At 38.9% G+C, this 14,582-nt stretch overlaps 2 protein-coding genes across 3 annotated transcripts in view; one reads left to right on the forward strand and one right to left on the reverse strand.

Moving 5' to 3' along the window:
• The window catches only part of LOC122560196 (myosin regulatory light polypeptide 9), a 50,805-nt gene extending 43,977 nt beyond the window's left edge, over positions 1 to 6,828 (forward strand). For both annotated transcript variants that reach the window (XM_043710596.2, XM_043710595.2), the window contains exon 4: positions 6,210 to 6,828. In XM_043710596.2, coding sequence (XP_043566531.1) covers positions 6,210 to 6,382 — 173 coding nt within the window. In that variant the 3' untranslated portion in view covers positions 6,383 to 6,828. The remainder of the gene's footprint in view (positions 1 to 6,209) is intronic.
• The window catches only part of LOC122559963 (phosphatidate phosphatase LPIN2-like), a 235,190-nt gene that overhangs the window by 133,634 nt on the left and 86,974 nt on the right, over positions 1 to 14,582 (reverse strand). The window lies entirely within an intron of this gene.

Here is a 14,582-nt window from a genome sequence, read left to right on the forward strand (position 1 = left end):
AAGTCTTAAACATGAGAATGACGAGAACAAGGGTAGGTCCAATCAAGGACAGTAGTGGGAGACTGTGTATTGAGTCGGAAGAGATAGGAGAGGTCTTGAATGAGTACTTTTCTTCAGTATTTACGAATGAGAGGAACCGTATTGTTGAAGAGGAGAGTGTGAAACGGACTGGTAAGCTTGAGGAGAAACATGTTAGGAAGGAAGATGTGTTGGACATTTTGAACAACTTGAGGATAGACAAGTCCCCCGGGCCTGATGGGATATATCCTAGGATTATGTGGGAAACAAGAGAGGAAATTGCAGTACCGTTGGCAATGATCTTTTCATCTTCACTGTCAACGGGGGTGGTACCAGGGGACTGGAGAGTGGCGAATGTTGTGCCCCTGTTCAAAAAAGGGAATAGGGATAACCCCGGGAATTACAGGCCAGTTAGTCTTACTTCGGTGGTAGGTAAAGTAATGGAAAGGGTACTGAGGGATAGGATTTATGAGTATCTGGAAAGGCACTGCTTGATTAGGGACAGCCAGCACGGATTTGTGAAGGGTCGGTCTTGCCTTACAAGTCTGATTGAATTCTTTGAGGAGGTGACCAAGCATGTGGATGAGGGTAGAGCAGTGGATGTAGTATACATGGATTTTAGTAAGGCATTTGATAAGGTTCCCCATGGTAGGCTTATGCGGAAAGTCAGGAGGCATGGGATAGAGGGAAATTTGGCCAAGTGGATAGAAAACTGGCTAACCGGTCGAAGTCAGAGAGTGGTGGTAGATGGTAAATATTCAGCCTGGAGCCCAGTTACAAGTGGAGTTCCGCAGGGATCAGTTCTGGGTCCTCTGCTGTTCGTAATTTTTATTAATGACTTGGATGAGGGAGTCGAAGGGTGGGTCAGTAAATTTGGAGATGATACGAAGATTGGTGGAGTTGTGGATAGTGAGGAGGGCTCTTGTCGGCTGCAAAGGGACTTGGATATGATGCAGAGCTGGGCTGAGGAGTGGCAGATGGAGTTCAACCCTGCCAAGTGTGAGGTTGTCCATTTTGGAAAGACAAATTAGAATGCGGAATACAGGGTTAACGGTAAGGTTCTTATTGAGGTGGAGGAACAGAGGGATCTTGGGGTCTATGTTCATAGGTCTTTGAAAGTTGCCACTCAGGTGGATAGAGCTTGTAAGAAGGCCTATGGTATATTAGCGTTCATTAGCAGAGGGATTGAATTCAAGAGTCGTGAAGTGATGTTGCAACTGTACAGGACTTTGGTTAGGCCACATTTGGAGTACTGTGTGCAGTTCTGGTCGCCTCACTTCAGGAAAGATGTGGAAGCTTTGGAGAGGGTGCAGAGAAGATTTACCAGGATGTTGCCTGGAATGGAGAATAGGTCGTACGAGGATAGGTTGAGAGTGCTAGGCCTTTTCTCATTGGAAAGGCGAAGGATGAGGGGTGACTTGGTAGAGGTGTATAAGATGATCAGAGGAATAGATAGAATAGACAGTCAGAAACTTTTTCCCCGGGTACAACAGAGTGTTACAAGGGGACATAAATTTAAGGTGAAGGGTGGAAGGTATAGGGGAGATGTCAGGGGTAGGTTCTTTACCCAGAGAGTGGTGGGGGCATGGAATGCGCTGCCTGTGGGAGTGGCAGAGTCAGAATCTTTGGTGACATTTAAGCGGCAATTGGATAGGTACATGGATGGGTGCTTAAGCTAGGACAAATGTTCGGCACAACATCGTGGGCTGAAGGGCCTGTTCTGCGCTGTATTGTTCTATGTTCTATGTTATCAGACATATCATTTCTCTCTCATGAGAGAGACACACACACTGATGGTGGTTCAACCTGAGGGTCACTGTATCACAGCTTATGAGAGGGGTTGAGAAGTAAAGTCTTTCATGGTAACCTCAGCCAGTGCAGAAATTGAACCCATGCTGTTTAAATTAGATTAGATTAGATTCCCTACAGTATGGAAACAGGCCCTTCAGCCCAACAAGTCCACACTGACCCTCTGAAGAGTATCCCACCCAGACCCCTACACTATATTTGCCCCTGACTATGGGCAATTTAGCAAAGCCAATACACCTAACCTACATATCTTTGGATTGTGGGAGGAAACCCACGCAGACACGGGGAGAATGTGCAAACTCCACACAGACAGTCTCCCGAGGTGGGAATCGAACCCGGGTCCCTGGCGCTGTGAGGTAGCAGTGCTAACCACTGAGCCACTGGTGTCACTCTACACTCTGTAAACTGACTGTCTAGCCAACTGAGCTAACCACCCCCATGCAGCCTTTTCTTCGTCGAGACATTAAGTATGCATCACCCCGTTCTGCTGTTGCTTTGTATTACCTGTTGAGGTAACATTCAGTTGAAAGAAAACACTGCTATGAATGACAGACAGAGGGAATAATAAGCAGAAGATCAGTGTATTCATATAGTTCAAAAATATGGTCACATCATCAAAGTTGCAAGAAGGACTGCATTAATGCACCTGAGAAATACAAGCTGCTCATCTCATACAAGAAAGGATTTTTAACATAAAAGTTGTTTTCATACAATAGAAAATTAATAACCTTGCATTTATACAATGCCTATCACAACATAGATCATCCCTAAGCACGGTTAAATAGATACTTCTACTGTTGCAATACAAAAAGAACTTTGCTTGCACTATGTTGTGACTAAATTTTACATCGTAGATAGCCAAAAGTAGTATCCACAATAGGGCATATTTCCATTTATTATTAAAAAGAATATATTTGCCCACATAAATTGTTGATTTGCTTGCTATCCCTGCAGTTCAGTAATTTTATGAAGTCAACAATTGAGTAATATAGAACTATATAGACTATAGTCAATAGTCATGTAGGTCTGTGGTTCCAAGTTCAGCTTTGAGTTGACTGCCATTCTCGTGAAGGTCAGGTCAGTGAGTAAACTCCATTCAGGCTCTAGATCCCAAATTAAGAAAATAAAGAAATTGCCTGATGGTGTTATTGTGTGGTATCATTTGGTTAAATTGGACTGATAAGAGTAGGTAATGATAAGAGGACAGGGCCACCTAACATAATACCCTTCACAGTTGGTAAGCCTGTAGTGTTGACACTATAAAGGATCAGCAATTCAGGCAGCATCCGACGAGCAGCAAAATTGACGTTTCGGGCAAAAGCCCTTCTTCCAGCACCACTGATCCAGAATCTGGTTTCCAGCATCTGCAGTCATTGTTTTTACCGACTATAAAGGATCACACAAGAATAATACATCTAAACAATGTACCTGCAAAACTGTAGAGAAGCACGAACTCCTTGAGGAGATATCTAAAACTAAGAGAATTGGCCACCAGAAGGGGGGAATCAAATCTTGTCATGATTACATTTTGGAGAGTTTTATAGATCTCCTCCTCTCTCTCTAGTAGTGAAGAGCAAGTAAAGTCTGTCATCTATGATCCAGAAGTAAGACCTTGGCAAAATCTAATTTTACTTGATTATGTGGCCTGAACCATAAATTTATAAAATGTCATTCAGCCCAAAACGTCTGCTCTACCAATCAATGAGATCATGGCTAATCTGATAATCCTCTACTTCCACTCTCCTGTTTTATCTTCATAATGCTTGATTCCCTTATTCATTAAAGATCTGTCTGTCTTAGATTTGAATATACTTAACAATCCAGCCTCTACAGCTGTTTGCAGTAAATAATTCTACAGTTTGACTGCGGTCAGAGAAAATAAACTCTTCCATTCCTCTGGCTTAAATGGGCAACCCCTTACTCTGAAATTATGCCCTTTTGAAAATCCAAATATATTACATCTAGACTTTTTCACAAGGAGGAATAACCTCTCCACTTCTACCTTGTCAAGCTGCCTAAGAATCTTATGTTTCAATAAGGTCACCTCTCATCCTTCTAAACTCCAATGAATTCAAGCCCAACCTACTCAACTTCTTTTCATTAACGAGAATCAACCTAATGACCCTTCTCTGGATAGTCTCCAATACTAGTATGTCCTTTCTTGGATAAGGGGACTGATACTGTTCACAGTATCCCAACTGTGATCTAACTTGTGCCTTGTACCATTTTAGCAAACTCCCTAATTTTATACCCTGTTCCATTTAAAATAAAGGCCAACATTTCATTCACCGCTGAGCAGTGACCTTATAGAGGTTTATAAAATCATGATGAGCATGGATAAAATAAATATCCAAAAGTTTTTCCAATGGTGGGGGATTCCAAAACTAGAGGGCATAGGTTTAAGGTGAGAGGATAAAAATGTAAAAAGAACCTGAAGGGTAATTTGTTCATGCAGAGGGTAGTGCATGCATGGAACAAGCTAACAGAGGAAGTGGTGGAGGTTAAAACAATTATGATGTTTAAAAGGCATCTGGATGAGTACATGAATAGAAAGGGTTTACAGGGATATTGGCCAAGTACTGGCAAATGGGACTAGGTCAGATTGAGATGTCTGGTTGGCGCAGATGAATTGGAGCGGATGTCTGTTTCCGTGCTGTATGACTCTATCGCCTGCTGAAGTTGGATGCCAGCTTTTTGTAGTTCATGCACATCGACCCCCAAATTCCTCTGTGCTGCAGTTTTCTCCATTTAAAAATATTCAGTTCTTCTATTCTTCATGCCAAAGTGAATAACCTAATATTAAGTAGCCTTTTGTTTAGTACCTTACTCTACACTTTTTTGAAAAACCAAATATATTACATCTACTGGTTAAACTTTATGTATTTTGGTTGTTTATAACTCATGCATGATTTCCCCTTCAGAAAACTAGTCTAACTCTGCTTGATTATATTACGTATTTCTAAATGGTCTGCCATTACATACTTTTGAACAGACTCTTAACATCTTCCCAATGACAGATGTTAAGCCTAACTGTCAAACTGATCTGATTGTTTTTGCTCCTCTCCCTGTTTGTGTTAAACTGGCAGGTTTCCAATCCTCTCAGACTTTCCACAGTCTAAGCATTCTTGAAGATGTATCTCTAGAATTACTAATTGTCTTTTAGTCTCATTTGTTTCCCTAGAACATTTTCTCTAATGATAGTTATTGTGTTTATTTCCTCCTTCGCCTAATTTAGTTTCTTGATTATTTAGAATTTTTAGATGACTATTAGTGTCTACTATATTGAAGACTGATGTAAAGTATTAATTCAACTCCTCTGCCATTTCCCTTGTTCCTCATTATTTGACGCGTCTCTTGCTTTTTATATATTTAAAGAAGCTTTTATTTTCAGTTTTTATACTACCTGCCAGTTTGCTCTCTGTTTATTTTCTCCATCTGTTAGCTTTTGGTCTTGTTTTGATAGCTTTTAAAACTTTCCCAGTCCTCTGTTTTACCAGTAGTCTTTGCCACATTATATATTTTTTCTTTCAGTTTGATACTCTCCTTAAATTCTGTCGTTAACCATAATCAGTTTATCTGTTCATCTTTCTCATCTGTCCTTCTTCACTGCAATATATATTTGTTGTGCATCATTAATTATTTTCTTACATGTCTGCCATTGTTCCTCAACTGTCTTTTGCACTAAACTCCTTTCCCAGTCTTGTCCTGACAACTTTGCCTTAATTCCAATACAGTTACCCTTTTCTAAATTTAGCACAGATTTTTCCCAAGTCTCACATTTGTCAAACTCAAGATTAATATGCACCTGTGTTATCTCAAATGTAATGTTTTGTTACTCAACACTCTTTTAACGTGGAGGGTTTTTAAAAATTATTTGATTGAATGTGAGTGGAGCTGGCAGGATCAACATTCTTTGCCCGCGCCTAAATACTGTTGAAAATCAAGGCTTACTAGGCCATTTCAGAGGACAGTTAAGAGTTAACAATACTGTACTGTCTGGAGTTACATGTTGGCTAGATCAAGTAGGAATGGTAGATTTCCTTTGTTATTGGACATTTGTGAGCTAGATAGGGTATTATGACAATTGCTGTTACTTTCATGGCCTAAATTCTAGAGACCAGCTTTTGATTCCAGATTTAATTAACTGAATTTAAATCCCACTACACTGTGGTGAAATTTGAACCTATGTCCTCAACTCACTAACCTGGGTCTTTGGCATTTTACTCCAGTTATCTTACCAATAGTCCCACATTTAGTGAATTGAGTTCAGGTTTTGCAAACTGAAGTAAACAAGATATTTTTCTAAATTTAAATAGAATATGATACTCAAAGGTTGAACAAATAATAAGACTACAGTCTGTAAACAATTTCAATCTCCTTAGGTTTCATCCATGAAGACCACTTGCGTGAGCTGCTGACCACAATGGGAGACAGGTTCACAGATGAGGAAGTCGATGAACTTTTCCGAGAAGCACCAATTGACAAGAAAAGCAATTTCAACTATGTGGAATTCACCCGCATTCTGAAGCATGGTGCCAAGGACAAGGACGATTAAAATTACATCTTGTAGCTGCTTTTAATCTCACCACATTTCATTTATCGCACACACCGTTCACCACACAGCAATCCATTTACTTTAAGTAGCAATTTTGTTTTCCAAATGTTTTGTATGAACTTTTAAGTTAGCAAAGGCTGATATCACGTTGTATGTATGTTGGAAAATGTAGCTATTCTAATAGGATGAGAACAATTTAAAATATGTAAGCATACTGTTGACCTTCCATATAAATTGTGTTGATAATTGATTACTCATCATGAAGAACAGTAATGGAAATTCCTGAAAAGCAATGAAGTGAAAAGAGTTCTGAACAAATCTTTTACAACAAAAAGCAGTTACATGATACTAACAATACCTATGACAACTTTTGGTACTTATATTTTATATGGAACATTGTACTTTCTGTAAGTATTATGTGTCATAATAAAGGCTCTAATACACTTGTAGTGGCCCCATATTCCGTACTTATGCACTTTACAATGGATTGATTCAGAATGGACCCCTTAGCTTTTTGTTAAGGTGTTACCCATACATAATATTTACCGAGGCCTTGGGTTATTGGTGTCTTCCTCTCTACTCCATTTGAACTGTTCACTCACAATCAGCATTCCAATATGAAGGAATTATTTTTGAAAACAAGAGTGATTCGACATTTTTATTTTAATTACCAATTTTAATTACTAACCATAAACTCTGCTACATCCTCTGAAAGTGTATATTATGATATCAGGGCCATTATAGAATATAGCATGTTTGACTAAGTATTCAATCTTCTTGAGATAAATGAAATAAAATTGTTTGCAAAATGTTTTATTTGATACCTTAGATTAACTCGGATTTCTAAGAACAATTTACAACTAAACACAGAATGCTCTATAATGCATGTCATGGTTTTGATACAACCAACCCTTGTCATTCTCTTTCACACTAACTGAGTGCAAATACAAAGTCCTGAATTTACGTATATCCCGAAATAGTATGACACTCATCGTCCACAATGTTAGGAAGATTCATATCACACTTGAAACATTAACTCTGTTACTTTCTCCACACGTGCTGCCAGACCTGCTTAGTTACCCTAGCACTTTCTGCTTTTCCACCAAATGAAGGGCAAGTTGAAGGGAGGAAATTTTAGGAGGATATTATCATCAGGAAGAAAGGGAAGGCTGAGATAAAAGGACTTTAGTTTTCCTTGCACAAACAGAAGGAGCCCAAAATGAAAGGTTTTAAAAAATGAAAAGGAATATTCTAATGCCGTCCTATCTTTCCAAGAATTTCACAATGATTTCCCTATTTAAGTGACAAATTTAAAAGTAGCATTTTAGGGCCCAGTTTGTATTTATAAAACAATTGTTGGTTTCCACCAGAAAAATCAAAGGCTGCAGGAAGAGAGTAAACAGCAGGTAAATCAGTCTTTCAGCTCATTATAACTGCCCACCCACCCAATGTCTGCCAACCCAGCAGGGTTAAAATCACTCCAGTTTGTTGAGTTTATATTGGGGCTTTATCTTGCTTTCCTTAGACCTCACTTACAATATCATGTTCCAATCCTCGGCAACGTAACCCCAAAAGAATGTGTTTGTATTTGAGAGATTGAAAGAGGATCAAGATATAAAGATAGAGTTATAATGATTAGAGAATCCAAGGTAGCTATAATTTCGAGGGAATGTTGAAGGAATAGTTATTGAGATGTCGTGATTGTAATGAGATCAGCCAGCTTGACCTTATGGAATATGGGTTCCCTATTTGTGGCTGTTAACCTGGTCCAATCAGGGAGCCCTGGCTGACATAAAAAAGGTAGAGTGTCAGGAATACTGCTACTCTGGTGCCTGACTGTATATAAAGCAGTACTTTAGTCAAGGACTGACATGCGTACATAAAGGGTGACTTGGTGATAGGAAACCAGCTTCTTATCCTGTAATAATGCTTCAACTTACACCCTATCATAAACTTATACAGCTGAGCTCAATGTTAAAAGATGTGAAGCACCTCACAATCTCCATCAGTGCTATTTAAGGAGACTATAATGCATATGCAAGTTAAATGCGAGAATATTTTTCACTGCTGCTGCAATTGCACCTTTGTCATAGACTCATGGTGGTTGTAATAAAGTACTAAACTGGAGAGATGTGCTAAACTCACAATAATATTGTAAGGTAAGTCAGGTCAGTTCTTTATTCAGAATTTTTAAAAAATTGAATATCTTTATTCAAAAGGGAAATAAGCACCCAGGTAAAATAGCAGACAAAAAAAGCATTAAAGGGCATTCTTACAGTAATTAGACATTGGGCTGACTGAATTGAAATAATAATGCTAGTAAAATGTTGGCGATAAAATGGCCCTTTCCATTCTTTGACCTAGAGCTTAGCTAATGCTTGGCATTACATGAATAAAGGCCATGTGTGCACACCAGTTAAATAGTGTCCCTGTGATAATTAAATAATATTATAATAAAAAGGAGCTGTTTCATGTTATTTTCTCAGACAGCATCAGTCTTAAATGCTTCCTTTGCTGTAAACTACTTGAAAATGTAATAAAGAAATCTAAGTTAGAATTTTTACAATTGTTTAGTTCAGTTAGTCAAACCGTTGAAACAGACACATATGCCCATCATTTTTTAAAAGCTGTTTTCATTCTGGTATCATTTTCATTTTAATTTTGATTCTTATTGCCAGCTCCCAACATTAAGTTGCTAAACCTGGCACTTATCATCAACAGACTCAATGAGGGGATAAACTGAAGCACGTAACATTACAAAAATGGGGTCCAATGTGTGTGCACATATTTCTAATAGAAAGTGAACTGTGTACTATCTTTGCGGGGCATGCATGTCAAAACCCTTGCAGCGCAGTGTCAGTATATAACACTGTTGTAAAGTCACTGCTGTCATTTCGTAATTAATGCTTCAGCCTACACCCTCTCATAAACCTATACAGCTGAGCTCAATGTTAAAAGATGTGAAGCACCCCACGACCTCCATCAGTTCTTTGTCACAGACTCATGTTAGTACTCTACAGAAAGCAGTCTACTCAAGTTGGTCTTGCAGTATTTTGGCTGTCTTTTAACATATGCTTCCAGATTCTGGATTAGTGGTGCTGGAAGAGCACAGCAGTTCAGGCAGCATCCAAGGAGCAGCCAGACACAGGTTGGCATTCCTATGGGAATTGAACATGACTGAGAAAATGGTGCAGAGAGCCTTTGTGTACACACTTTCCCACATGGTCTTCATCTAAACTTGATCACATTCATCACTGGAAAAAATTTCAATCACTTAATGACTGTGTTGTCATACCATCCTAAAGTGTATAGCACCTCTGTCTCTGAGGTGGCTCCAAGTACAAGATCAAGTAATAATGTCTCATTATCACTACCTGTCTTCCTAACTTCCCCTGACTGGAATTTCCAGTTTCTGTGATTTTATAATGAAGAAGAGACAGGATTGGGTTATGGTGAAGGGAGAGAAGAAAGCACATGCTTATGTGTTTATTGGTAGCTTATGAGTCAGAAGAGAAGGTGTGGAAAAAGTGGGAAGCAAGGAAGAGGATTAGGTATGTAGCAGTTAACAGCTCATAGTGCCATTAATGTATTAAAGCATCTGAAACATTTCACAGAAGTTTTATTAAACAAACTTTTAAACGTCATGTCACCCTATAAGGAGATAATCGGGCAGACGAAGAGGTTAATCAAAGGAGTAGTTTCAGTGAGTGCCTTAGTTAGAGATGAAGTGAGAGGTCATTCTAGACTTTCAGGCTTTATCAGCTTAAATAATACAGCAAATAAAGTTGGGAATATTCAATGGCCAAGAATGAGAGGAAAGTGGATAGCCTGGAAAATCATGGGGTTTGAGGAGATTACAGTGAGTGAGGCTGTGGGGCAATTTGGAAACTAAAGACAAGTTTTAAAAATGAGGCATTTCAAAATTGTACTTTTTAAAAAATTCATTCAATGAAGGTGGATGTTGTTGGCTAGGCCAGCAAATATTGTCCATCCCTAATAGCTCAGAGGGCACTTAAGAATCAACCACAATGCTGTGCATCTGTTTCACATGTAAGCTAGACCATGTAAGGATGGCACATACTCTTCACTGAGGGACACAAATTTTTACAACATCCAACAATGGTGACATGGTCACAATTCAGCAAGGTTTTAATTCCAGATTTTTATTGAATTCCAATTTCACAATGATAGGATTGAACCCATGTCAGCGGTACATTAGCCTGGGGTTCTGGATTACTAGCCCAATGATGTCACTGCTTGGCGATCTACATTGGCTCTCAAAAATGATGGATGGATGTGCTTGGTGTGAGCTAGGACACAGCAGAGTTTGGATGTTTTCAAGATTACAGACCGTTATCGTTTATCCCTTCGATACAGCCAATGAAAATGACTGGCACCAACTCCTCCGTGGTGTTAAAGCACCAACTCCTCCGTGATGTTAAAGCACCAACTCCTCCATGGTGTTAAAGCATACAAGAACACTTGCCTTCCAGTCCTTTGCTGATTCTTCCTGTACACACTCCAACATCCAGCCAAAAAGAGTGAAGTGTGACTATAGGTTCTCTGTAACATTCTTGGGGTGATGTGGCTGCTGTCATGGTTGAATAGTTGTCATGAGTTGTAGATGTTAGCTTTGCAGCTGTGCCAATTATGTAAGGGTGAGACAGACCATATCAATTGATTGATAAAAATTGTTGATATGTAGATGATGGGGGCGAAATGAAGCAATGAGTCTCATAATGCAGTTGGGGTAATATGCCATTTGAGAATTGAACTTCACAACTTGTGTCAGATCAGTTAGCTTCTTCCTGTGCTGTATCCATGGTCTTGAAGATACACTCCTGGCATTTACTTCCTTTACTGCCTCTTCACAATGCCTTCTGAGGATATATCTTAAGTCATGGATGTCTCTCCTTTCTCCACAGTATGTTGTGGAGTCTCAACTTACTCCTCTAGTAAGTTGAGACCCCTTGAAAAAGTTCTTCAAAATCTATTCACTTCCCGACTCTGCTTTCTGCAGCCATAGTTTGTTTTGCCTTTATGAGGTGCAGATTGCTTTAAACACTGCTGCCAGCATGTTTTAAGAGGATTATTGTTTTTAGTAAGCTTTATGAACACATTGCTCTGTCTCTGGTTTCTCTAGGCATTGGGTGTCTTCTTAATGTTACTCCTTTTTCTACAAAGCTGCCATTCTTCTTGGACTCTAGTATTCTGAATTTATCCTTATTCGAGGGTTAATCAATCTCTTTCTCTTTCTCTCTTGCTTCAGTACTATAATGTTCGTTATTTACACTTTTATATATATTCACAAGTGTTTGCATTATAGTTCTCTAGTGTAGTTTTTAATCCCACTCCATTATTTGCTCTTCTTGGCCTGTTCTGCTGGTTGAACTTCAATAATATTAGCCGTATTCCATTATACTACATATCCTCATGTGTCCCTTTGGTTTAGTTTATATAATTCCAGTATTTTTTTTAAAAATGACATTGTCAATATTAAACTTAGCATCATTATCCTTATCTATCCCTCACCATTTTTGAAAATCTAAATCTCAGAGGTAGAAACAAATTGTAAGTCTGATTGGTCGTCCTGACCCGCTACCCTTGATTTCCAAATGAGAGTGATGCCTCTGCACCATTCGTAGCACTACTGTACCATTCTGTGCCGTCTTTGATGTGTTACAGATATGTCTCCCCTACAACCTGTGGTCTTGTTTCCTGGCTCAAGTAAGGCCACTACCTTTGTTTCAGAAATATTTCCTTCAGGTAAATGGGCTATGTATGATGTCACACATTCTGTTTCTTTAAGGATTGTTGCCTCTGTTTGTCTAAACTTGTCCAGAACCTAATGAACTGCTATCAAAGGAAGGGTTTTTGGCCCTTCCATCAAGTGATACCATTTCTGTCACTTTCTCCTTGACCCTTCTTATGGTCCTAAGATATTATATTTGTCTTGAAATGTCACTTCAACAATGGTATTTCTAGTTAAAGCTTCTTCCCAAGAGTTGATTTACCAATATTTATTCATTGTTGAATGATGTTGTTCTTTAGTTATGCCATGCTAATTTCCAATCCACAATCTTAAACACTAGCAATATTATGGTCTTGATTATCCTTTCTGCATCTCGATTGGACTGAGGATGAAATGGAAGACTTATCGTCTATTAATAAACCTGCCTCCGCCATGAGCTTCTTGAATTCCTTAATTCACAAATTGAACCACTTACCTGAAACTACTTCCTCTGGAAAACCATGCAAAACTTATTTCAGTGTGCTCTCAGCACTGACTTTGCTGTAACTGCATGAAGTCTTCAAACTTCAATCCACCTAGAGTATTTGTCTACCAGGACTAAATGTGTCTTTCCTCATTCCCTATTCAGGTTGAATACACCTATTGTTAGCCTTTCTCAAGGCATTTCTGGAAATTTTGAAGACCTTAATGACTTTGTTGAGACCCACTATTTCTTTTGAAATGCCAGATCATCAGACTGATGAAACTCTGCCGGCCCGCTTTGACTTCACTTAGTAATTTTGGGTTTTTTAAAATCTTTTTCTCATTCAAATGATTTCCCTCTGTCAGGACATTTTTGTGGGACCTCTGGTGATTTAGAAGGTGCTGATCTGCAATATTTTTTGCAGTGACCTACTCTTTCACATTCATAGTACTTAGCTCCCTCTACTGGACATTTATTGCACTTCTGGTGATGCCTTGAACAAGACACTTAACATCCTCATGATCATTGTTTTTCAAAGATGTTGTTTCTTACATACCTCAGTAAGATCTCCTCTCATTCTTATAAACTCCAGATGGTGTGGGCCTAAGCTGCTAAATCTCTCTTCATAAGACAAACCCCTCATCTCTGGAATCAATCTAATGTGTCCTCACAGACACAAACAAGCATCAGAAGATGAATAGGTTAGAACCTAAATTCCATTCATCCAACATCTTAATGAAAAAATCAAGGTTAAATATATATTCAGAGGAGGAAAGTAAGTCAAACACAACTTCTACCTACTTCAGCCCCCAAAATGTTAAGACTATTTATTCCCTTACTTACTGAGAAAACAATGTAGCGAAAATTCATGGACTTGAAGGCTGGGGTGGATTGCTGAACAATAGACAGATGATTGCAAAAGGGACTGACTGGAAAGACAACACTAAAACAAGTACTTAGCTGATACAATTGATGTTGCAGTCCATAAAACCTTAGGACACAGGAAGAAAAGGAGACCATTTGGCCCATCAAGTCGGTTCCACCTTTCAGAGGGATCATATTCAGTGATAAACCTCAACTCCACTTTCCTACCTTATCCCCATCACCTTCAATTCCCTTGCTGATTAGAAGAATATTCAAGACTGAGATAGATTTAACAACCCCTGTTTCAAAAGTCCTCTGCAGTAAAGAATTCATTGGCTTCACCACTATCTGACAGAAAGATTCCTTCTCATCTGACTTAAATGGATGAGCCCTCACTCTGGGATTATACCTCTCCATGTCAACTCTGTCAAGCCCACTAAGAATCACATATGTTTCAATAAAGGTCTCTCATCCTTCTAAATGACAATTAGTGCAAGCCAAAACTACTCAACTTGGCAACAAAAGATAAGCCTTCTATATCCAGAATTAACCTAGTTAACATTCTCTGGACTACCTTTGACGTCAGAATATCTTTCCTCAGATATGAGGAGGATAAGTAAAATTGAAAACAGATATTACTGCTCACATAGATAATTGTGCAGCTAATCAGTTAATAATAACTAACACACAGGCCATCATTTGGTTCTATTGGCTTCCAGAGTTATCTGGCTACGGTTATGCTGTTCATTATGAGCTACCATCAACTCAACTGCTTATTATTTCCTATGTCGCTTACATGTCCAGGAGGTTTAGTTTCAAGTCTGAGATGCTCTTGGAAAACACTCCTGGGTTGCTGACTCTCAAGATGACATTTGATCCTCATGTAGAATCACAGATTCAAAACCAGAAGTGGCTGGAAAAGCTCAGTAGGTCTGGTAGCATCAGTGGTGAGAAATCACAGTTAACATTTCGGGTCCAGAGATGCTTCCTCAGAATTGAGGACCCCAAAACGTTAACTCTGATTTCTCACCACAGATGCTGCCAGACCTGATGAGGTTTTCCAGTAACTTCTGTTTTTGTTTCTAATTTACAGCATCTACAGTCTTTCAATTAGAATCATA

This window comes from Chiloscyllium plagiosum, unplaced genomic scaffold (genome assembly GCF_037043375.1).
Source record: "Chiloscyllium plagiosum isolate Xiang-an unplaced genomic scaffold, Cpla_swu_hap1 HiC_scaffold_15, whole genome shotgun sequence".
Taxonomy (NCBI): Eukaryota; Metazoa; Chordata; class Chondrichthyes; order Orectolobiformes; family Hemiscylliidae; genus Chiloscyllium; species Chiloscyllium plagiosum.